Source organism: Athene noctua, chromosome 12, assembly GCF_965140245.1.
Source record: "Athene noctua chromosome 12, bAthNoc1.hap1.1, whole genome shotgun sequence".
Taxonomy (NCBI): domain Eukaryota; kingdom Metazoa; phylum Chordata; class Aves; order Strigiformes; family Strigidae; genus Athene; species Athene noctua.
This window is the reverse complement of record NC_134048.1, coordinates 6,923,536-6,948,865: the sequence shown is the minus strand read 5'-3', so window position 1 is coordinate 6,948,865 and position 25,330 is coordinate 6,923,536. Positions and strand designations below refer to the sequence as shown.

The window sequence follows — 25,330 nt, the reverse complement described above, 5'->3', positions numbered from 1 at the left end:
GAGGTCTGGTGAGTACAGTGGATGAGGCAGAGTTTCGTAGCCCAGCTCGTTCAACTGTTGCAGCGTTGAAAGTGCAACGTGTGGCCACATGTTATCGTGGAGAAGGATTGGACCCTTTATGTTGACCAGTGCTGGGCACAGCTGTTGAAGTTTCTGGTGCATTTCATTGATTTGCTGGACGTACTTCACCGCCGTGGTTTTTTCACCCGGATTCAGGAAGCTGTGATGGATTAAACCAGCAGCAGACCACCAGACAGTCAGCATGACCTTCTTTTGGTGCAGGTTCGGCTTTGGGAAGTGCTGCGGAGCTTCATCGCGGTTCAACCACTGAGCCGATCGTCGCCGGTTATCGTAGAGCATCCGTTTCTCGTCGCACGTCACAATACGGTCAAGAAACGGGTCGTTCTGGTTGCGAAAAAGAAGCGCCAATGACACTTAAAAACAGCTATTTCTGTGATTCTCATTCAGTTCGTGTGGCACCCATTTGTCAAGCTTCTTCGACTTTCCAATCTTCTTCAGATGCTCAGAAACAGTTGATATGCTTACCCCGAGTTCTTTTGCAAGTTCTCGAACAGTTGTGCGTGTATCTGCTTCCACCAGAGCCTTCAATTCCTCATCGTCAATAGCAGAAGGACATCTGCGACCTTCTTGATCTTCAAGGTTGAAATTGCCACGTCAAAATTTCTGGAACCAAAGTCGCACTGTCCTTTCGTTTACACTTCCCTGGCCATATACCTCATGGATGTTCCGAGCAGCTTGCGCTGCATTACGTCCAAGTTTGAACTCATAGAAGTAGATCTGTCGAAATTGCTGTTTTGTCATCTGAACTTCAAACCTCCAAAATTTGTCAAAAACACAGTTTATATTATAATTTAATTATACAGCATGAAAGTTCATAACATGAGCTTTTCAAAAATATATAAAAGTATGCCAGTCGAGAAGGTACTATTCCTGAAACATATACAATGAAAATCACATTACAAAATGGAAATTAATTTCCAAACATCCTATATGAAACCCAATTAAAGATTTAGAAAAAAGTGTATTGTTTTTACCTGTTATGAAAAGTGTTAAAAAAAGTAGAAGGACCACTAATTTCTGATTAAGCATCTTTCAGTTTAATTATTATTAATGAAATTGAGCTACAGATATTGATTTTAACTATTCTTGTAATCTTGGGTTATTTTCTTACTGATACAAGTTCTAAAGCCAAAATTTTATTTTTGATTTTCTGTAATTGTTTTCCTGCATTGTTTTCAACACTTCTAAACATTTTAAAATGTTTGAACGTAGGAGATTGTTAATGCATTTGACTCTCCTATTTTTAGCGATTGGGAAAAAATTGAAAATAGTCACAAATCCTTTAAAACTATTCTCTATTCAAACACAAAAATCTTTCCTGTGGATTCTTTCTTGAAGTTTGTACTTAGCTTTGAAAAGGTTCATTTAAGAAACATACTTCAGAGGGTAATTTTTTTTGTGTTTTGGTTTGGTTTGGTTTTTTTCCCCTTCCTCCTTTTATAATATGCAGTAGTGTTTTTAGGGGTACCTTTAAAGCATCACTTCACATCCTGTATGTATTTTTGCTAGCTCTATTCCTGCAGTATTTTGATATGGATAAGGATGGCATATGCATATCTGTAGGTATTTACCTGCATACATTTGTGACGAACACATGTAGATTAAAGCCATTACTTTCTTCTGTTTATGGAGGAGTAGGTGACATGCTACTGGTAACTTCTTGTTAGACGTGACCCATTGTGGCAGTTTTTTTAGTTATTATCAAGATTTTTCAAAATATATGTGGAGGGAAATATGAATCAAGTTAGGTGAACTAGTTTTGATAGTGAACTACTAAATGTATGTGTAAAACCCGTGTGTTTACAACTACTTTAAGTAGAAAAGAAAACAAAGACGTATTACAGAAGTTGAGATGAAGCTGTTAGTTTAGCAAAATTGTGTGTATCAGTGAAATGAATTGTGGAAACATGCAAGTTTGAATTCATTGATATTCCGTAATTCAAACACAAGGTAAATTTTTTAATCTGCCAGAGAGGATATGCTGACAAGTATTCATGGCAGGCTGACAGACTGTAATGATTGCAAACTGGAAAAGGCACTGAACACTTAAAGTGCTGTTTTGGCTACAGCAATGATAGTGTTAGATCTTGCTCTGGCTGCTTCAAATACGTGCCATTACTCAGCTCCTGTGAGGAGTGGAGGAACTTGAAGATATGCCTTGAATTTGGGACATAGATGTATTCTTCAGTGTCATGCTTGGTCACATTGGTGTGCTGTGGCTGTTAATGCTGTACCTATTCTGTATCTAACCTTACTTGCTTTGGATGATCAGCAGCAGTGTTGTGTGCGGGCTTCACCGGATTAACCACTGTGTTGCTCCTTCCAATGTTAGTAGTAGATTCCAGGAGACAAAAAGAATTTGCATCTTACAGTGCTGTTAGAGTCTGTAGGTGACCTGTGGTAACTTCCCTTTCTGTGGCTCTTATCTAAACTGTGGCATTTAAATTTAGATTTAGCAAAAAATAAAATATATGCAATCTTAAATTAATGACTTATGGGCTCCGAGCAAAAAGTTAAATAGCAAGTAACGAAGAAGAAATACTTTTGATAAAGGTGCCTGCAGTTGTGAACAGATGTCCTTTGTGAAGAAGCATGGTGCTTTAATTGAGCACTGACTGCCATCAGAAGTCTCTCCTTGTTGAAAGAATGTTGTTCACTGATTTTATTTTTAAGGCTTTGCTCTAAATCTGTATTCAGATGACACCTATGTCCTTACTAAATTGGCATGCCAGTTTTTAAGTGGGCATGAAGCCATCCTAACAGATGGATATGACTACAGGCATGCCAGGGAATTGAGAGTAGTGTTTCCTAAGGGAGACAAAAGTGGTGTTAAATCTTTATTACCATTTTGGCTGCACGTATGAGGCAGTCAGGAATGAAGCCCGTGTGTGATTTTTGCTGAAGGAGACCCAAATGTCTTTTTTAATGACATTATTGCATTAATGACTTAGCGTTTGAATTTCACTTACCTGGTACAGAGGAAATCATTAAATATCTTCTGAAGGAGAACAGGGTGAATAGAGGTGTTAAAAAACAAAACCAAAAACAACTAAAGCCAAAAGCAAAAACATGTAACTACTTAATGTTTTATGAAAATGCATCTACCTAATCTGTCCTTATTCAGGAAGGTGTTACCAAGGAACTTCTCTCTGAGAAGTGTGTTGGAATTTGGGGTTGGTTAAGTACATAGAACAATATGTATTTTGACAGACCTTGATGAAATAAATGCAAGATGCTTAAGCTGTATGCTGATGTTTTATGTGTTCAAATACAATTTGGAGAAGCACATGTTTTATTCTGGCTTCTAGAAAAAAAGCCAGTCAGAACAAGTTGTTTTTTTCATGGGTTTGAGCATTAAGAAGGAGGATATCTCTGTCTTTGGCAATGTTATCACATCATTTATCAAGCAAAAAAGCAGCTAGTACTTAAATAGACATCTACCCCCCCAACCTCTGCCATGTGTCTCCCCCAAATGTTGGGGGGGGGGGAGGATGGCGGGAGGGATGATGATGTGTGTTAGTGGATTGCTTAATCATAGAATTATAGAATCATCTAGGTTGGAAAAGACCCTTACGACTGAGTCCAACCATAAACCTAACACTGTCAAGTCCACTACTAAACCATGTCCCGAAGCACCACATCTCCCTGTCTTAGAATACCTTTGGGGATGGTGACTCAACAGCTTCCCTGGGCACCCTCTTCCAATGCATGATAGCCCTTAAGGCAGTTTGTTCTCCTTTCTTCACTTGCTACTTAGGAGAAGAGACGGACTGCTACCTCACTACAACCTCCTCCCAGGTAGCTGTAGAGAGCGATAAGATCTCCCCTCAGCTTCCTTTTCTCCAGGCTGAACACCCCCAGTTCCCTCAGCTGTTCCCTGTAAGACTTGTGCTCTAGACCCTTCACCAGCTTTGTTGCTCTTTGGACACGGTCCAGTTCCTCAATGTCTGTCTTGTAGTGAGGGGCCCAAAACCAAACACAGTATTCAAGGTGTGGCCACTCCAGTGCTGAGTACAGGGGTAAGATCCCTCCCCTGTCCCTGCTGGCCACGCCATTCTGACACAAGCCAGGATGCCATTGGCCTTCTTGGCCACCTGGGCACACTGGTGGCTCATATTCACCCAGCTGTTGACCAACACCCCCAGGTCCTTTTACCCGTGCAGCTCTCCAACCGCTCCTTCCCAAAGCTGTAGCATTGCATGGGGTCGTTGTGACCCAAGTGCAGGACCCAGCACTGAGCCTTGTTGAACCTCATACAGTTGGCTTTGGTCTGTTGATCCAGCCTGTCCAGATTCCTCTGTAGAGCCTTCCCTTAAGCAGATCAACACTCTGCCCAGCTTGGTGTCATCTGCAGACTTACTGAGGATGCACTCAGTAATGAGTCCAGATCATCATATACTACAAATGAAAATTTTACTTTGGATATTTTTTTTTCTCAATTACTGTCTTGCATGATTTTCTTAATTTTTTTTTTCTCCTTTTCCCTAGCCAATGAGTTGTTGATGCCTAAATGAGCACTTTGCTCATTACTTAACTTATGCAATGATACCTTAATATTATAATCTGGAATTTATGCAACCGTTCAATAAAGTTTTATTTGTCCCAGGATAATAGAAGGATTTTATATTTTGTATAATATTCAAGTGAAATGGTTTTAACAAGGTTTTTAAAGATGAGAAGGCATGACTACAGTTTTATGTTAATACTAGTCCAGCTGCAGGCTCACACTGAGACCAGCGCTTGTTTACTATAAATGCTATTTTTTTTTCGGTTACTTTGATTGTATGTGGTTCATCAGAACATCTTGGAATTGTGTTACATGGGATGACTTTAACTGGTAGGGATCTTGTAAAACCTAGTTAATTTTCCTTTTGTAAGACTATTGTCTTTTGTTTATGAATAATGTCATAGAAGTACATTACTTGAGTTGTTTACTGCACACAAAATAAATTTTCCTGTATTGCCTTAACAAGCTGAGTTTAGCAGCAGATCGTAAAATACAGTCATATAGTCCTAATGTAAACCAATTTAATTAACACCAAAACCCAAAATTTGCTTATAAAATTACATTGAACAATTTTTCCATTAATCACAGTTGCAGGTTTGTTTTGTTTGGTAGGATTTTTTTTTTAAAGGAAATACTATAGCTATGGCTAGTTAAATGGCCCCTGAATTTCTCTGTAGCTTGACACTTCAACATTGTTCACATCTGCAAATGCACTGTAAATAATTGATCAGTTGCATATCCTTTTAATAGATTCTGTATGTATCAAGTATGGATCAAATTTTAATTTATAATGCAAAGTACAACTGGGAGTAATGAAGCCTATAGACTAATTAACTCTTAAAACTGGAGGAAGTCAATTGTACCTTCTACCTCAGCTGTCTCAGTACAAGAGGAAGATTTTGTCTGTGCAAAAAGCCCTGCTTTCTTAATGTTTCAGAAGTATGGAATGGCTTTATGCAGAAGATGAATGATGTCAAAGACTTAATTTTTTTTAACGAAAGACATGTGTATGTGGTTTTTAAATGAGTTATAGACAATAGTGGGCATTTTAAATGGCCTCTGAAACCCTGGTGTGGAGGAGTTTTAAATTCAATGAAGTTTACTTGCTCTCCTCTTTAAGGTGTCCAGTGGAACTTATGATGATCTCTACACTTCATGATAATTGGTCAAATGGCTATCACTAGCATGAGAAGTCAAAAATAATTTAGCGATTGACATACCTACTTCGAAATCCTAGCTTTTTTCTGTAGGAGTACAAATTAAAAATGTACTTTAGCTAAAATACAGGATTCCCCTTGATCAATGAATTTGTTCAGTCTAGTCTCTTACTTTACTTGAGAAATAAAAATAATTAAGTATAGTTCTTTATTAGTATTCATTATCCAGTAACTTTAAAAGCTATCAAAAGAGAATTTTTATATTTGCTCACTGTCAGACATTTCAAGGAAGATCTTAATGGCTTAAAAATTGAGCTGGATATTATTTTGGAGGAGTGGAGTCAATAAGTATGTTTATCCTGGCAGTTGTGAAACTGATATGTGCATATAACATTGCATCCTCTTCGAGTGGTGAAAAGTGGCTGAGATGTCATGTAATTTGATATGGCTTTGGATTTTGCTGTTATGAACAGGCTTGCTAGTATAGCAGTCGCTGCTGGTTTTTTTTGAAGTGGGAATATTTTTAAGTCACCATTTTTAGGAATGGTAGCTAGGAGAAGACAGTTGCCAGCTTAATTTCTTACATGTTGTTTATTTGGAATCTGTATTCCTGTGACATGATTGCAGATTAGTTAAAGGTTGGATGTGTTCATTTAAATACATCCATCTTCACGTTGTATTAATTGTAGCTGTTACTGCGTCTATTGCAGAATAGTTATAGTAGTTATGCATCCATATAAAAAGTAGAGTTTGTACACAGCAGATTTAGAGCAGAGGACTTGTGACATAAAATGCTGCCAAGTGTAGAAATAGATACAGTTGCAGACAAGTATGTACAGAGATACTGTATGCAGATGAGGTTTATCGCCTCTCATTTGGGTTAGTGTATTAGACCCACAATGCTATAGGAAAGGTGGGGCATTTAGCTTGTGATGAATCATTCCTTCAGCATACCTTGCATGCAGTTAGAGAATCTGAAGAGGAAGCCAGGGATGAGGCAGAGTGGGTATCAGAAAAGAAAAATCAAATTTTTGGTGTCCCTCAGTGCTTGCTGCTTGTGTATTTTCATAAAGGTTAAATATATGTGAAGCAATATTTTTTTGCAACTTAACAGATGCTGTGCAAGTGCTATGGACAGAATTGACAAGAAATAGGTTTCTCTCATCTGTCTTTAGAGTAATGATTTTGATGTCATCTCTTCTGGTATAGAAAACCTTTTTGTTTCAGTTTGTGGATAAAAAAATCACAAGCTGTAATAATGTCATGATTTACATATATAAGTATATATGTAGAGATCTGTCTTTGTTCCTAATTTTCTGAGAGTCTCCATTGATTTTCCAAAGATTCCAGATCTAGCAATCTCCTGTAAGTTTCTTGCTGTGTGCTGATGCTTGTCATCAGAAATTGGCTACTATCTTCTGTTTCTGAGAAACAGCAAGAGGTCATTTGCAGTCCACCAAGTTTCTGCTGTGGTACCATTAATCAGCAGTTTTTGCAATAACGGCTCATAGTTGAAGTTGGAAAGAACCTGAGAATGTGTCTGGTCCAGCCTCCCACTCAAAATAGTCAACCGTGAGGTCAGACTAGGTTGTTCTGGGCTTGTTCTGTTTAGGTATTGAAAACCTCCAAAGCCAGAAACTGGATAACTTGTTCATTCCACTGGTTGACTGTCTTCATAAGGAAGAAGTTTTTCCTTTTATCCAGTCTGAACTGTTTGTTTCAGTTGTAGGTCCATTTAATTCTTTTTTTTTATTGTCTGATCCACTCAAAAAAATCTGTTAAATGCATGCCAACTTTCAGTAACAGACTGAAAATCCACTGCAGTCCCATCTGAATTTTTCTTTTGCAACTTTCTAAGAAAGTTCCTTGCATGTATGTCGCTGAGTTGACATGCAGTTTCTATCTCAGCAGCATATGGGCTGTATAGGGAAGTTAAAAGTCGAGCAAATAACTCATCCCAACTCTGCAGTGGGAATGTAACAGTCATTGCTGTTTTAGAGAAGTGGATGTTTATACTAGTAGGTTTAGCAGGTGTTTACACTAATATGCTTATGGTCTTTTTCATAACCATCATGAAATGGAACTTGGTTAGCAAGAAATGTTATGTCCAAAAGAAAAAAATATCTTAAATATTTTTTGAGTGATCAGTTCAAGATTCATTTGTCAAGGTTCTGATCATACTGTGAACTATTTTCCCCCAGAATAACCCTAGACTGTTGAAGAAAACTGTTTCTACAGATTGCAATGAAAAAAGTTAGTTTTCTAGATTTTTCAAAAGTAGGTAGGTAATAATCTAATTTACAACTTGTGCTTATTTGTTGACTGAATAAAACCAAACAAACCCTTATTTGTAAAAAAAACCCAAATTATCACATTTCAGCAAGTTTTAAACATTGCATATAACTTTTAATTTTGCTACTAATGTTTCTTTGGTTTAGTTTTTGGTCAAGAAGCTAATGGCACTGTATTTGTTGTGTTTATAATTAGTTATTAGAAGTGGTTCCTATGAGCCAATCAAGAAAGAATTTGAAAATTATTAAATTACATTTCAGTTTGAGAAAACTATAATGTTTGATGTCTACAGCTGGTGACTACAGATCTATCAGTATTGATGACTTTTGGAGGAGAGTTTTCCTATGTCTCCATGGACACAAATCAACACTGGTGTTTTAGGTGTGTTAATATGCCCTGCTACTATGCTCTAAGCACTTTAAGCTTTATAAGTGCAGCTATTTGCTTTCTGAATCAGAGGGATAGTCTGTGACCTGCCTTAAGTGCAGGAAGCTTGTCTATGTGCAGAATTGGTCACATAAATGAACTGTAAGCTGTGTGAAATTACCTTAAAAAAGTAAAGGTGTTCTAAATAAATCTTAAAAGAAAAAATAAAAAAAAACACATTTTGTTTGCAGTATTTAAGTTTCTAGTTTTGTTCTAGTATTTTTTTCAGAAACTGTGCTATGTGATATTGATAGAAAATAATATCCAATAAATGTTTTCAAATAGTTAAGAATTTTAAGCGGTAAGAAATCAGTTGAGTGGAAATGAATAAGAAATTCAGCTCGCTATCTGTGATGAGAATCGTTCTGTTTTTCTATACAAATTTTGTTCAGAGGTGGAACCTTTGAAGCTACATCTAGCTCTGTTGTCTTCCCAGGTTATTTTCATAAATATAATAAATCTTTGAAGCATCTGCTCAGTGTTATTCACGCAGTTGTGCTGTACTCACTTTAATTGCATAGCACTGTACAAGTAAGTTGCTACTTAAATCACTCAGTGGCATGTATCAATTAAATGAGGGAAAAAAAATCTTCTGTATCTTTTTTTCCTAGATAGATAGTGCCTTCATTGAAGTTATTTCCAATTAGTTTATGTTGCCATTCCAGCACTTCCTATAAGCACCTCTCTTAAAAAGTCAATGCATAAGTGAGATCAAAATATAACTTATTTGTGTCAGCTTCCTTAGATTTAAGTAAGGATGAATGTATGCACAGATCTTGCTCTCATGGGCTTGATAGGCCTTTCATTAGTCTTTTCCTTGACTGCATTCGTTTGTTAGGTTCTTAGAGGTGTGTTCCAAAATGGTGGCCGTAGAACAATTCTATTGCTGTTTGTATCTTATTTTCAGAAAGAATGATTTAATGAGTATAGTATTTTTCTAACATTAAAATTCTATACTACTTAAACATAGCTTATTTCTAGGTGCTTTGTATGTAAAGTGAGTAATTTGTCCAAAAGTGAGTCAAACTAAATGGCCTTCAGAGTTTAATTGAGACAAACTATTTTTATCAGAAGTTATGTTTTTCATATGAGAAATACTGTTGATATAGAGAAATATCACACAGATTTGAGTATCCCTGAGGCATGATTGGAAAATCAACAGCTCCACATTGGACGGGGCTGTAGCTGCTAAAGCATGTGGTGTTTCACTGTTTGAAGGAGGGTTTATTTGCACTTGGTTTATATTTGTTCTTAAGATAATTTGCTTTCTTTCAGAATGCAGGGACATTCTGCTTCCTGTGATTACAAAAGAGCTGAAGGAATTACTGGAACAGAAGGAAGATCAGCAGCTCCAGGTCCAAGAGAAGAAGTACTGTGTTGAATTACTCAATAGCATCCTGGAGGTTCTGAGCTGTCAAGACCCTGTAAGTACTGATGATGTAGATGGCCCAAGTCTGTAGTAAGCCTGAGCTGATTAGGTAGTAAATTATTTATGTTAATGAACCTCATTTAAATTTTTAATACAAGTCAGTGGGAAATTGAACTTTTCTCCTATTTTTCATAAACTTAAGTTAAAGGGCAGTTGAGGTATTAAAGACGAAGTACTAAAATCTATGCTATCTTGTTTTATTACTGAATTTTATGTTCTTTAGTCAGCTGCTGTAAATCACCATAGTATTATTAAAAGCAGGGAGGCTGTAGTGTTTTTTCCTAGCAGAGGTTTAGGCATTTTATTTTTCACTGACAGAGATCAATGGATTATATACTGAAATGAATTAGAATATTATGTCACCAAGCTTAGTATCGATGGTATTGGTGACACCAAGCTGAGTGGTGTCATTGACATGCCTGGGGGACTGGATGCCATACAGAGGGATCTGGACAAGCTCAAGAGGTGGGCCTATGTGAACATCATCAGGTTCAACAAGTCCAAGTGCGAGGTCCTGAGCCTGGGTCAGGGCAATCCCCAGTATCAATACAGGCTGGGGGATAAAGGGGTTGAGAACAGCCTTGTGGAGAATGACTTGGGGTTACTGGTGGGTGAAAAGCTGGGCATGAACTGACAATGTGCACTCACAGCCCAGAAATCCAACGGTGTGCTGGGCTGCATCCAGAGCAGTGTGGGCAGCAGGGCGAGGGAGGGGATTCTCCCCCTTTGCTCCGCTCTCGTGAGACCCCCCTGCAGTGCTGGGTCCAGCTCTGGGGCACCAACAGCAGAAGCACACGGACCTGCTCGAGCGGGGCCAGAGGAGGCCACGAGGATGCTCAGGGGCTGGAGCACCCCCTGTGAGGACAGGCTGAGAGAGTTGGGGGGTTCAGCTGGAGAAGAGAAGGCTCCGGGGAGACCTTAGAGCGGCCTCCCAGGGCTGAAAGGGGCTGCAGGAAAGGGGGGAGGGATCAGGGATGTGGGGACAGGATGAGGGGTAACTGTTTTAAACTGAAAGAGGGCAGATTTAGGTTAGAGAGAAGGAAGAAATTCTTTCCTGTGAGGGTGGTGAGGCCCTGGCACAGGCTGCCCAGAGAAGCTGTGGCTGCCCCCTCCCTGGCAGGGTTCAAGGCCAGGTTGGACGGGGCTGTGAGCAACCTGGGCTGGTGGAAGGTGTCCCTGCCCGTGGCAGGGGGTGGGACTAGGTGATCTTTAAGGTCCCTTGCAACCCAAACCATTCTGTGATTCTATGATTATTCCAAGTATTCAGATAATCTTCATATTTAATTTTCTAACTTTTATAAAAACCTTTGTGGTTTCTGAAATAAATGTTTTTTCAGTGTACAGATGTTGTGATTTATGGTTTCTGCTTTCAGCAATGTGTGTAAAATAGGTTACTCTCAACTATACTTAATTTTGAGTCTGTTGTTTCTTTCTTGTGCTCCTGAAGTTTTTGAGCACAGTAGATATCGTGATCTGGGTGGTTGCTGTTCTCATTTGAGAGAGTACTGAATTGACTTTTTAGTCTCGCTTTTTAATGAGCAGTAGGTTATTCAATGAAGTTTCACAATAATTTGAGGAATTTATTCTGAGAAAACCTCATAATAAATTAGATTAGGAAAGTTGTAATTTCTCCTGTGAGCATGTGCTTATTTCTCCAGAGCTATAGTTTTCTGATACAGGTGTTCAAACTTTGCAGGCTTTGCATGAAGGCAAGTTGTTATTTTAGTAACTTTTCATTATGGATTCTTGGATTATTTTCTAGTAATGAAATCATTACTAGCATGTTGCTTGGTTTCATAAAAATCTTTGAGTGTGAAACTGAAGAGGCTTGACTGCACAGGGCAATGTTTTAATGTGTATTATGAGCTATTTTTCTCATTGTTTTAGACATAGGAGCGTTGATACAAGGTGATACTTAATAGGTACTGAACATTTGAATTTCAAATGTAATTTGTAAGAGAAATGGTGAAAGCATGATAGGGCAAAGAGTGAAGTTCTAAGTTTATAGGGCAATAATGTAAGGTAAACCAATTTAATTACTGTATACTTAAAAAGGTGAAATGCAGTGCTAAAACAAGATGGATTCATAGTTTCTGCATGTGGGCCACGTAATTTAACTGTTAGAATAAACTTACTGTCTGTAGCAACAGTAGCAAACACATCAAAGACTTGTCAGTGCCTACTGAAAATACAGGTTTGTAACCCATGTTTGCATGAGTGAGAACATATGCAGAAGGGCATGAAGAAGTCAGATTCTCGTTGCTTGGTATACTCATATGTGGCCCCATGCAGTCTGATGACTATTGTGTAGATTGTAACTTGTTCAGTTTCCAAGAGTAGGAACTGACATATCCAGAAGGATGTAGAAACATGATGGGCTGTTTTCCAGCGAAGAAACATTTGTAAATGTAGGATTTTTCAGAAGGCATCTCATTTTATTTATTTCTCAAATTATTGTTTCTAAAAAGAAACACCCTTTTAACCTTATTCATATTTAAAGGGTGACTGTTGGCACAGAAGTAGAATTCTTGCTAATAAATATTGTTGTTCCCTTTTGGAAACACTTGCAGGTTTCCATCTGGGGGGAAAAAACATTTTAACATACAGATAGATTATTCCTTTCTTTATTATTCCTCAATATTAGTAAAAACATAAAGCTTAAGGGATGGAAGATGACCTATATCTGAACTGATGCATGTTATCTAGAAGTGTCTACAGAAATAAGGTGTAAATGAAGGGCAAAGATGATTGAAAAAAAGCAAGTGTTTCAATAAATTCCATGTTTGAGAGGTTTGTAACTCCTGGTTTTGCACATTTCTGGGAATGCATTAATGTATATATGCCTTAAGGACTTAAAAAAAAAAATAGACAAATACTTTAGATCTCATTTGGGAGCATTTTAGTTGAAAACTACTTGGTTACTGTAGTGCTGCTGAGAGCTTTTCAAAAGCTCTTAATTTTTTTCCTTCAGATGTTCTCCCTGGATATTAGGCAAATGTTTAGCTGTGTTTAAAAACAAATGCTCTTTATCATTGTGGAGAACATTATCTTCAATAACAAGAGTTTTCTTGTTAGTTCTTTTTTTCCCTGAGTATGATGTGTATGTTTAAACACAGCTGGAGACCAGAGGTTTGGTGGGTGATTGTACTCTTCACAGGTTTGGACTTCAGTCTTTCAACAGTCCAATTAAATTTATGTAATTTGTATAGAATGATGTTGATTGAAAGCATGTCATGCATTTTGTGCTTTTATTCCTGTTGAAGGAGGTAGCTGGGCAAACTTTTTTTCATTATGATAAACAATGGCTTTTTAGGCAACATGAAGCCCATTATGTAATGAAAATTGCTGAGAACTTAAAACACATGCATTTGAAACCCCCCCTGGTGCGCCATTCCTACCACCACCACCCCCTCATTCACATTTGTTTGAAGCAAGGGGCATTTCTTCAATAGCTTTTTTTAAGGAAGGTAACCTGTAAACTGGAGATTATCTGTGAGGTGTTTGGGTGGCAATTATCTACAGATTGCATTTGCAATAAATACTCATGAATTTCTAATATAAGGAGAAATGTCCTTTGGAGTAAGTAGGTTTAATTTCAATAGTACTATCAGCGTAATACAACCCCTCTGGAGGCATCATTTTCATGAGTATAAGAAACATTGTAGAGTAGTTGGGATATCAACAGAAGAAACAGATGCTTCTGTTGAGAAAAATACATACCCTGGCATGCCTTCTGGCGATACAATTGCTGATCAGAGACAATATGGATGTTAGAATATGTTAAGGTATATGTCATTAAATATAAGACTGGATTTTTTTAACTACAACAGCAAATGCGTGACTAGCATGAGTAATTTCTTTTTGACAGAATCCATGGGTCATGGTCTCATTTTTTTAGCTGTGCTGAACACTGGTCCTGGCTTAGTACTAAAAATCAGTTTTTGAGATGACTTATCTGCAGGAGAAAAAAAGACCAAAGTAAGGTAACACCTTCAATACAGCAGTATCTAAGGCATCCGACAGTAATTTGTCTTTAAGAGACAGTGCGGATTTCTCTTGAGTGCAACATAGATGTTTACTTTCCAGCTGAAGTGAGAAATCTTGTTTCAAGGATATACAGTTTTGACTTGCAGTGGAAATACTTCGTATCCCATACTTGTACAGGCAAATGGAAAAGGTTCACTAGATTATTATGATACTACTATTGAGGTGGTCTCATTCAGAATGCGGTGGGATCTAGATATAGAGAATTGTTTTGGTAATTAACCAAATCAGTTCTTATGGGATTACATTTGGGCCTTAAGATGAATACAATTTTGTGTTGAACAATTCCTTTCCTGTATCTCTTAGTATCTTTCTAAGAAAACTGATGATTTGGTGTGCTGGGGGAGAAAACTTCAGGTGTTTGTGGGAGACTCACTTTACAACATTAATTGTAAGCTTTGCCCTGAAAACACCTACATCTTGTCCATATTTCTTCTGGTTTTCCATTTCTATAGAGATGTCTGGTTTTGGATTAGTATTTTAAACTTTTTGTAAACTTAACTTTGATATTTTTGCACTGAATTTATTTTGTGAAAACCACCAGAAGTAGAATTTACACAAAGGTCAGAAAAGAAGCAGCAGTAGTTGTTCTGTGTTTTGTGCGGTCAAAATTTATATTATGAGGTGATCATTGAAGTTGTTACAGAATTTTTGAAGAATGTATTTTCTTTGTCAAAGGAAAAGTTATTGTGACATTAGCAGCTCCGCTCTACTGTTTTGTCCTATGTTGTTTGGCCAGTGGGAACATGTGAATCATGAGATCCTTGTGTTGAAACACTATTCCCTTCAGCTGCTGTCTAGCTGCTGTGTTCTGCAGGTAGCAAGTACCTTGTTAAGAACGGTGGTTTAAAGACTTTATTTTTAATGAATAGGCAGTCAGTGTTATGCATCTGGATGAGATGCTTATGTTTTGTTTTAAATTGCATCTACAGACAAACAACTTTTGGACATAGATGGCATTATTTTGAGTGAATCATGTCTAAAATTAGCTTCACAGCTTCAGACCGTGTGCTTTCAACACCTGTGAAATACAGTTAGAGCTCAGAACTGCAAGTTGTGGACAAAGGTCATGATGAAATCTGTGACTTTTTGTTTCTGTTTTAATTAAAAATACTTCCCTTTTCTCCCTTTACAACTTTGACACATGCAATCTGATGGCCCTTCCTAAAATGACTTTGTCTTTAATCTGATATATGTCCTATAGTTTAACATTTACTGTATCAGAACAAGTTTTTGTTTGTAGTGCTGAAACAATTAAATGTAATGGTAAACTCTTTCTTTTAGAATCTAAAATAACAACTTGGTTGAGGCTACAAGTGGAAGTGAGATGTATAATCTTTTCCTGTTCTGTGCACAAAGTCAGTAATTGGCAGCAGCTGCATTTTAAGCTGCTGATTATATTAGCAAACAAGTCTGGAAGCATTTTAGAGTTGTACAGAAATTTGTAAAGCATTTGCCTAACTTACGGCAGATCTTAAGACTTTAGCAAACTAGAATTTCAAAGTAATTTAGGCGGGGAACCTGCATGTTATTTTAGGGCCAGTTACCTTTTTCTTCTACAGTCAGTTTTCAGTCAGAACAATGATTATGAGCTGCATGATTTAAAAAAAAAACCAAAACAACAAAATCTTGCACCTTTTATGTGTACTCTTTTTTTGTGTGTCTGTCAGAGGGGGAACACAAAGTTCAAGAACTGGATGCATAACAGAGTGAGCATACTGGATCTGGTTGGTATAGAGTTCATTTTCTTCATGGCAGCACATATGGTGCTGTTTTAGGTCTGTGACCAAAACAATGCTGATAACACGCCAATGAAAATTTTAGTTATTGCTGTACAGTGCTTGCACAGTGTCGAGGAGTTCTCCATTTCTCACTCTGCCCCCTGCCAGGAAGTAGACTAGAGTTGGGCAAGAGTTTGAGAAGGGGCACAGCTGGGACAGCTGAAATGAATTGTCCGAAAAAGTATCTCTAAGTGGATATCTCAAGTACAGGTTATGTAAAATTATAGTTCTGAAGGAGCCATTCAGTTAGTCCAAGTTTGTCACTATCCAAATAAATGAGCACTCTCGTATTCTGAAGTGCATGGTTGCCTCCAAGACAAGACTCTTAATTTTTATCCCAACCCTCTAGAAGCTTAAATAGAATATGAAGGCTAAATCAAACACTAACTGCTATTACCCTGCACAGATATTTTAAAAGAGAATGAAATTTTCTTTTGTTTGGATTTTCTATTAATTAATTTATATGTACCGATGTGTGCCATCCATCCTATCAATGACTCTGAAGGCATCTGAGTTCTGTGAGAAAACTTCCTACCGCTGACCTGTATACCACCTGCGAGCTCTGATTGTTTCATGGCTTGGTCACCTAGCAAATCCCTTTCAACAGTGAAGACAAGCATACGTTTTTGATGACCACAATCCATGAAATGGAATAATACAATTCATGTTTTCCAAGGGAGCATTTATATATAGTACAAGCTGTTAATTTAGCTTCTGAAGAGTCTTGTGTTTAACCAAATGGACTACAGCCAAATTGTGGGTTTTCCAGGTTTCACTAAAAAAACATATGTAATCCTTGTGAAATATGATCTAAGAAAATGCTTGTTACTGTGGGTTGCTAGACTGCCTTCTGAAGCTAGAAACTGTTAGTTAAAATAAAAGCTGAAATCTAGTGTATAGGCAATGTGTGAAAACACTATTTTTAAGTTAGCTGTGTCAGTGTTGAATGCCTGATTGTTTCATATATTATCAAGAAGAAAGGCAGTCTTAGTTTCATAAAAGAAACCATTTAAATCATTTGCTAACTTTTTTCTGAAAATTCAGAGGCTTAGCAGAGAATAATCTTTGCATGCCTGAGCATAATTTTTTTTTTTTTTCAGGAAAAAGTGTGTGATGTGCTACTTGTGAAATTAGGATAGAGCTCATCTTTAATGATGGAGTTATGACTAAATGTTAAAATCATTATGTAATCTTCTGAACTGTTGCTAATAATGGTATAGCACATGCTGAAATGTGGAAGGAAATGAAGTTAGGTTATGAGCCCTTATCTTTAAATTTAAAAAAAAAAACCCTCAAACTAATAAAGAAGTGACTTCCATGTGCCCAAGAAAAGTGTGTAAAAGTGCTACTATGTAGTTTACAACTTTTGGTTGCTGATTTTTATTTTTTTTTAATTATAGTGGTAATGAATATTGTAAGAGCAGCTATGATTAAGAACTATATCCTGAATTTCAATAGAGGCCAAATCATAGAGTCATATGGTATTTCTTGCAGCACAGCAGATAACAATTCCACCTGAGATACCGGTTTTGATCTTGATATTTCGTATGGTGGCTGCATGGACAGAGTTCTAACCAGGGAGCTATTGAAGTGTTACAGTCCTTGCAGTGAGACATAGAATCTTTCCTGGGTGAAAATACTGGCTGCAAAGTGCATGCTGTGAGTTTTAGTGCTTTTGGAGGCTATTGTTAGAAGGGAGCCACTGTTATAGCAGGTAGCTTTGCATACCTTCAAATGAATATTAAGAAGTATCAGAAAAAAAATCTGTCTAGTTCATTTGTTTAATGTGGCTTCCCCTTTATTGGTTCTTTCTTTGCCTTGGCTGTGTAGGATGTTTTGCAAATGTCTGCATTTGCAAGGAATGTGTCACAGCAGGAGTGTACCACTAGGTTATATGGTTCGTTGTGGGGCTACTGATGAATCTCTAGCCCCACAACAATGCACTATAGGTTTTTATTTTTAATTTCACTGTTATTTGCTGTGAAGTTAAAATAGAAAGAGGCAATGCACTGTATCATTTATATAATTTTAATATTGTTTGATTGGCATAAACCTTAAAGTTTGCATATTGGGAAGCGGAGGAGATGGAAGAGAAAGTGGTTTTGTGAAAGCACTCCAACAAATGTGTCTTCCCTGCAGCAACTGTCAGGTGTAGTCTTTTTATAAATACGGGACCATGCCAGAGAAATTTAAATTAAAAAGGAAAACACCAACCACAAATAAATTATTCTGTGAACACATTGTTCATTTACAGAATATAGTAATTTTTGAAATGCTGTGACAGGTGAGAAGATCATTTAAGCTTGCATGTGTCATAGTTGAAGGACACAATAGAACTAAATGGTAATAGTAAATAAATGGCTAGATATGAGGAAGGTCTGTATTCAAGGGATGCTGGCCTGATCCAGGTTAATCAAAACAGGAGAAAGAAAGGAGACACTTTTTTTTTCCCTCTGACACATCTTACATTCAGAAGCACTTTTCCTGGGGTGATGCTGGGGCTCAGCCACCTAAAATATTGTTAAGAAATCACCATGGCTTCTGTGATTGTGGTGTTCTTTCCATACTACATGTGGTGTTAAAGAGGTGCCTTGTTTTGTGTAATGCAATATTTTTTTTATTTCCATCAGAAATTTGTTTATACTTTTTCTTTCCTTGATTGTTGCAGGCTACTTTCCAAAGTTGTCTAGTGATCAGAGTAAGGTCAGTGAAATTGTTGAATATAAGGTTATACCCCTCTGCTCAGTGTTTTTCAAATAAATAATCAAATGTCCTTTTACAGGCCACATGCCAGAGGTACTTGTCATTTGATGTGAGTTAGTGAATATTAACTGTTGGGCTGCAAAGATCACTCAGCACTTGGTGCTGACAGGCGTGGGTCTCTAGTGTGCTCTCAGCCAGCCAAATCGACCAATACTTTGGCAATAGGGCCAAAGAACAGTCCGACTTCAGTTTGTGCCCTCAGAGAACTGTGAAGTGAAATGAAGATAACTTTCTCCTTTAATAATTATATACTTTGTGACTGCAAGCTAAGAATATTACTGAGCTCCAGGCCATCCTGAGGGCCATTGACAGATGTAGAGAACTATGATACAATTCTCCTCAGTTATGTATTACCAGGGTGTTGCTATTATGTTATAGGCTGCTCAGTTATTGGGATAACATGAGCCCCTCGAGTGAGGGATGGGGAGTGAGTATTTGAAACAAAAAGCAGTTGTGGGATAGATAGGGCTGAAATTGGACAGTGCCACTTGAAATTATTGTTCCACTGAAACTGATGAAACTAAGGAGCAGTGTGAGCAAGAGTTAGTGTTCTTTCAATAGTATGGCTATATTATACAACTTGAACTGTCAATATGGAAATAACTGGGTTTTTTCTCTTTTGCAAGAGATATGGATTTAATACCAAAACCATTTTTTTTTGTTTACAGGCATCAACTTATCATCATACTCAAGAAATAATGGTACAGTTACTACGCATAGTGAACAGAACTGTTATTACAATGGGACGAGAAGATCCTTTAATTGTGAGTCATGTTCTAATGAATTTTTAATGCCTTGAAAGTAATTTTATAGTTATCCTGAAAAAAATGCAAATACAGTATGTGTGGACTCCTTGTTTCTGGACTTTTTTAAATTAAGAGGTCTAAAGCTTTACTCTTTTAACTGTGTCACTGTAGTGTCTTCTGAAGTGTAGTTGAATACTGCGAGATTTGTGCATTCTTTAAAAAAACAGATGCTAAATCTAAATTTAATTGCTGTTTGCAAAAAGAAGGTTTTACAAACCTGCATAAAGGGCATACTTTAACACATTGAAAATACTGTATCTACTAATCTAAAGTGGAAGTGTCTGTAAAATTAGGGGAAAAGAAGGTGTTCTGAATAGCTTATATAAAGAATTGGTAGGTGCTGTGTTTCTCCCAGTTTTTCCACATGATTTACTTTTTGGTGAGTTAGAGTTGCTATGGCGCAGGTGCCATTCCTGGCTCTGTTTCTGGAGGAGGAAGATAACCTACGTGCACAGGGAAAATACCTGGGGGTGCACTGGCACAGGGCACTCACTGGAGATTTTTGTGGATATTCCATGGTTTGAGGGTTATATTCAAGGACAGATTCTGCAGTGTATTCAGGTTTAAGTAATAAATTATGAGTACTCCTCTTGATTTATACTATTTCTGAGAATGCAAGCCAGTTGTGTTCAGCAGGAGTTCCAGAATTTTGCCCTTCAGATTAAGCATTTAAGAGAAGATGTATATTAATTGTTAGTCTTCATAGATGTACATTATTCTGCAGAATCATGAGCAGCATTTACTTGATTGTTTTGGCCACAAGAGGTACTTGAATGTCTTTTAAAATATACTTCGTTTCCTTGTTCATTTCTGTTGGAAAAACAAAGTAACAGTTGTAGATCATTGCCAGTTAGAGCATGTGTGTCTCCTAATGATTAATCTCCTAATTGAGTTCTTTAGAGAAGAAATTTGCCACGGTTACTTACAACTTCCTGGTGGTAGATCTGAAAGTTTCAAAAATCGTATCATTAACTGTTTATCAGAACTCCAGTGTGTTGTCTGTGTGTAACCCACTGGTGTGTATGCATGGTCATAAGAGGAAGAGATTTTGAATAAAGACCCAGTGAACCTTTCAGTGTTTGAAAATGTTTTACGTACTTGTGAAGAAAGCATCATATGAGTGTCATGGATTATGTAATCAATATGTTAAGGTGCATTTCTGGATGCTCTAAACAGTAAATGAGGAAGCAAAATGAAACTGTAGGAAACATTAGGAAACAAGCTGGTTACAGTCAATTGAAATGGCTTGGGAAATCTGTTTGGTTTGTGGTTTTGTTTTGGTTGTTGTTTTTTTTTTTTTTAAACTCTCATCTACTGTAATTTATTCAGCTGTTTTTACCAAAAAGATCAAATCCAGTGTGAATTTTGAAATGCAGATGTCTGCTGATAATGCTCATAAGCACCTGTGCATATGTGTTTATTGGTAATTTTAGAGATTTTTCAACGCAGAATTAAAATCAATTACAAAGTTTTCTAGAGCTGAGGCAAGATCTGTTAACGGTCTTTTACATTTGACATGAAGAAATTGTTGCTAATGAACAAAATAGTCTTTTGCATTCTGAAAGAACTGGTGAAATAAGGTGGTGTCATGCTGTGTGCACTACCTTCACTACACTCAGTTAATTTGCAGGTTTGCTTTAAAACTTCTTAAGAAGGCCCAACTGGTTGAAAGCATGAATGCTTTATCTTTTAAAAATGAAGCAGATAGTCAGGCATGATGGCCTTCTGCAGAGTGCTTAGGTGAGCTAAAGTTGCTAAAAGTGTGGTGAACTCTGCAAGTACGGGTGGGACATATGGAATAGCTGCAGGCAGACTGTGTAGCTGGTGTTATTTGGATATGAGTGACATTTCAAATTGGACTACATCTGTTATTTACTTCCAGGAGAACAGAAGGTTACTCTGTAGTATCTTAAATCTGTTACTATATTTCTGACTATTGCAAGTATTTCTATTATCTTTTACTGTGTAATTTTCTAGAATTTGAAAATGGTATGAAGAACAATACTACTATGTTATACTAATAAAAACAATGGTTACAGTTTAGAAGACCCTAATTGCTTGCAAGTTTAAATGTCTTGCACCTGGTAGAGTACTGAATTTTATTTACCTGAGTGTTTCTGCCTTCTGGCAGGGATAAGCAGGTGAATTTTCATATTCAGGTGTTCTTTTCACAATCTTCTAGTTTATTGGTGGAGGAAGAGTTAAAAGGATCTTGGGTTACAGTTGCCTTGATCTTTTCTTGCTACAATGCAAGTTGAATCTAAGGGGAGGTGTTGCCTTGTGCTCAGCTGGTAACAGCATGCTGTGGGCTTTGTTCATTTAATTACTGGAAAGAGTCAGGCTAAGGATATAATCCCTTCAGGAGAAGGTGTTGGTGATGGAAAAGTAATTTGGCTCTCTGCAACTACTGCAGAGAAGACTTAAATAACACTCTAGCCTTACTTGTGATGCTTTAGCAGTTGAAGGCTTTAACACCTGCTTTGTTATTTTCACTATTGAAAAAAAAACCCCACCCAAACCCAAGAAAAGCCCTGACTGTTTGTAGTAGAAGTGCTGCTAAACTTGTAATAAAGGGGACAAGTTTATTGTCTGAAAACGGGTACCCAAGCTTTATCTTGAAATTTAGAGTTTTAGTTAAAGGGCATTGTGATACAGTGAAGTCCTACTACAGTCATTGTGGAAGTAAAATGTGTAGAAGCATGTAGAATACAGAAGTACTTGGTTTTGGTATTGGCTTGATTAGGTGAACAAAAATATCATAAATCCACCATATACATTTTAAAGCTTTCCTTTGGCACTCCCAAACTTGATTTTGTTCACAATATCAGCTTAGCATGATGAAAAGAGTGTAGTTATGCTATACAGAAAAGTTTTTAGACTATTTATATAAGATATTGTACAAAGAAAGAATTTACTGAAAACAATGCGGTCTGTTAACCAAAGCTCCTCTAGATAGCATACACCCACGAAAAAAACCAAAAAACTCTTTGGGAAATAATAACCAGAGAAACCATTTTGCAGAGCTGCCATGGTTGGAGAACGATATATTTAAATATACACATGGACAAGCTAAAAGTTACAGCTTTTTTTTTTTAGTATTCAAATTCAAATTGAAATCCTTTCTCTACCTAGAAAAGCTGCAGAATGATTCCATAAAAGACCTATTTATTAATTTCCCATTCATTTTTATTTTCCAAAGAACAATCATTAATTTCCTTTGTAATCTAAATGTTGTTATTAGTTGACTCCTGAAACCTAAGAAAAATATCTCATTTTATTGCAAAAGATAATATCACATTTAAAGAACCTAGAAATTTACAAAACATACATTAGATAATACAGTTCATTAGGAAGATGTTCTGTATCTAAGCTAGCATAAATACTAAGTATTGTGACTTTTTTAAGAGCTATAGTGCACAAAACTGTAAAAAGCCCTACATGAACTGCTGTTACACGATGGAGAGAAATCAATTATTTTATTCTTACATTCTGAATTTTTAAAGAAAGTTGAGTCCATAAAACAGCAATTTCAGATACAGTGATTTTGGAATATGCCATGTTCTGTGCAATGTTGTATAAATACCATATTGTAGTTGTCATTTAAATGTCTTTCAGAGAAGCTTACAATATTTTGTATGCAAATGCTGTGAAGTAGCTGTGGTTTGGGGTTTTTTTTGTTGGTTTGTGTCTTCGGTGATTATTTTTTTAAAAAAATTTATTTAAGAGTGTGTTTCTATTTCTAACCTTTATTTCCTACTCTGGGAGCTGGTTTTAGGCATTACAACATAATTTTCTAAATCAGAGAAATTTTTATAGCCAATACTATTACCTTCTAGCAATACCAATTTCTATTGCTTTTTCAGTCATGACATCATCAATTGCATAGTGTGTATCTGGTAATTTTCTATACGAAATAGTAATGAATTACTAAAATATTTTAAAAATATTAAATAATAGAAGAAAAAAAATGTTTACATATTAGATTTTCACATAGGTTAGATTGTCCAGTTATGCATTACAAAGCTATTACATTTTAAGTACTTTGTGTTGCTAGTATATACAAATTTCTGTTAAATCTAAATAAAACATATATCAACTAAACAATCTTACCCTCTTGCTGTGGCTGATGCATACCATGACTGACTCTTTCCCTCTGTTACCTTTTAATGTAACAGATTACCTTTGATCCAATGTTGTCTTTAAAATTTTATGTAGAAAGCCTATTGTGTGTGACGTACTGTAGAGAAGACTGGGTATAATAACGTCTTGCATTTAGTGAGTGTGGTTTTATTGTGAAATTTTGATGCTTATTCTTTCATAGGAATAATTTACTTCTGTCCTACTTCTACTTTGTTTTCAGTTGAACGATTGCATGGTTTTGGTCATGGTAGTCAGAGCGTGCTACAAAAAAAGGAGAGAGTTCTGTCTTTTTTTCAGATGTCTTTTGTTTGGATTTTAAATATCTATTTTAGAACTTGGCTGACTGTTGCTACTACTGCTGACTCAAAAAAAAACCCATTTCTTCTGTTCTACTGAAGTCCTGAAGTAGAGAACTCTAGCAGCAACCTTTCTGAAGGACGGTGCTTTAGCAGCACTGTAATTTCGTGTTTTCTTTCAAGGTAAAACAGATGTTTTGAAGGGCCTGAATGGGAAAACACTGAACAGAGGGTAGGCTGAAAGAATGTTCTTAAATTGCAGCAATGGGAGCTGAGGGTCAGCTGGCCTAGATACCTGAAGTGTTTCCCTATTGCTAAGTGTGCATGTGTTAAAAAGAGAATTTCATATCCATATATGGATAATCCGTACTTTACTGATTGAGACACAGTTGGAAAACACTGACTGAGAAATATGGAAAACAAAGGCTATTTTTGATTGGGATATTAAGTATTAAAAATTGTGTACAGTTCTGAATTCCATCAAGATCAGACATGAAAATGTAAAACCTATAAATGTTTAAATCAGTGTTGGATTTTCAGAAGCATTGGTGTTTCTTCAGATCATAAGAAAGACTTAGAGTCTTACTTATAACTGTCTTTGGTTGGCCTCTTAAACTAGAGTATTTCTGTTCTTGCATAGTTTTACTGTCCCCAGGAATTGATTGGTGCAGTGTGATGAACCAAAATACTGTGTTTCGTTTAAATTGAATAATCTGGATTCTTTGAAAATATATTGAAGGCATCATACTCATTATGTATGCAGAACCAAGATCAGACAGGTTAAAATGAGGGTTTTTGTGCTTATTAACAAAAAGAAACACAAAAAGATTGCTTTCATATAATAACAAATTGCTGAAAATGAGTTTACTACAGGAAAAAAAAAACTTACTGGTTTTGCTAGTGTTATGCCTATTAGTATTGCTTATTATTATACCTTTACCACAGAGGATATTAATCTTAAAATGTTATTTTAATACACAAGAAACATTTACACACTAATAAAACTTCCATTATATCAGAGACAAATGCAAAATAGGAATGCGGTTGTCATACCAGCATAAGCAGTACATGTATTTCAGTGTAATATAATGATGTGTTCTGATATAATAATTTAATTCTTACCTTTGTTATACCCACAAATTATTATTGAAGAGCTTTTCTATTCCACTAATGGCATCTTTTTTGCTAGTAAAAATTATATAAGGCTTTTCCTCTGAAAAGCCTCTAAAATAATGATAATTTTGTGCTTGTCATTTCTACACTGATTGAATTTAACATGGAAATATTTTTTTAAAGTGTTAGTCCTTTGGAATTTTGATAAATTAAGCCATGTCACATAGCATACTCCGTTTGAAATGAAGACAAGTTTTGTAAAAAACCTTAGTTCTTCCAGACAAAATTCTTCTGTGAAAAATTGTTTTTAATGTGTTTTTAAATGTGTAGTTAACCCTAAGAATTTAAGGAACACAGAAGCGTATAGAAAATGTACAGATATTTTTAACTAACATTGCACAATTAATACAATATGATTTAGAAAAATAGGATCCAGTGGTTAATCCCTGGATTACCCTGGCACCATTGGAACTAATTAACCAGAGTCACTTCTAA

General features: G+C 36.4%; 1 protein-coding gene across 1 annotated transcript in view; it reads left to right on the top strand.

The window, feature by feature from the left end:
* DOCK2 (dedicator of cytokinesis 2) overlaps positions 1 to 25,330 on the top strand; it is a 197,500-nt gene that overhangs the window by 51,935 nt on the left and 120,235 nt on the right. The window contains exons 26-27 of the mRNA XM_074916479.1: positions 9,739 to 9,887; positions 19,149 to 19,244. Coding sequence (XP_074772580.1) covers positions 9,739 to 9,887; positions 19,149 to 19,244 — 245 coding nt within the window. The remainder of the gene's footprint in view (positions 1 to 9,738; positions 9,888 to 19,148; positions 19,245 to 25,330) is intronic.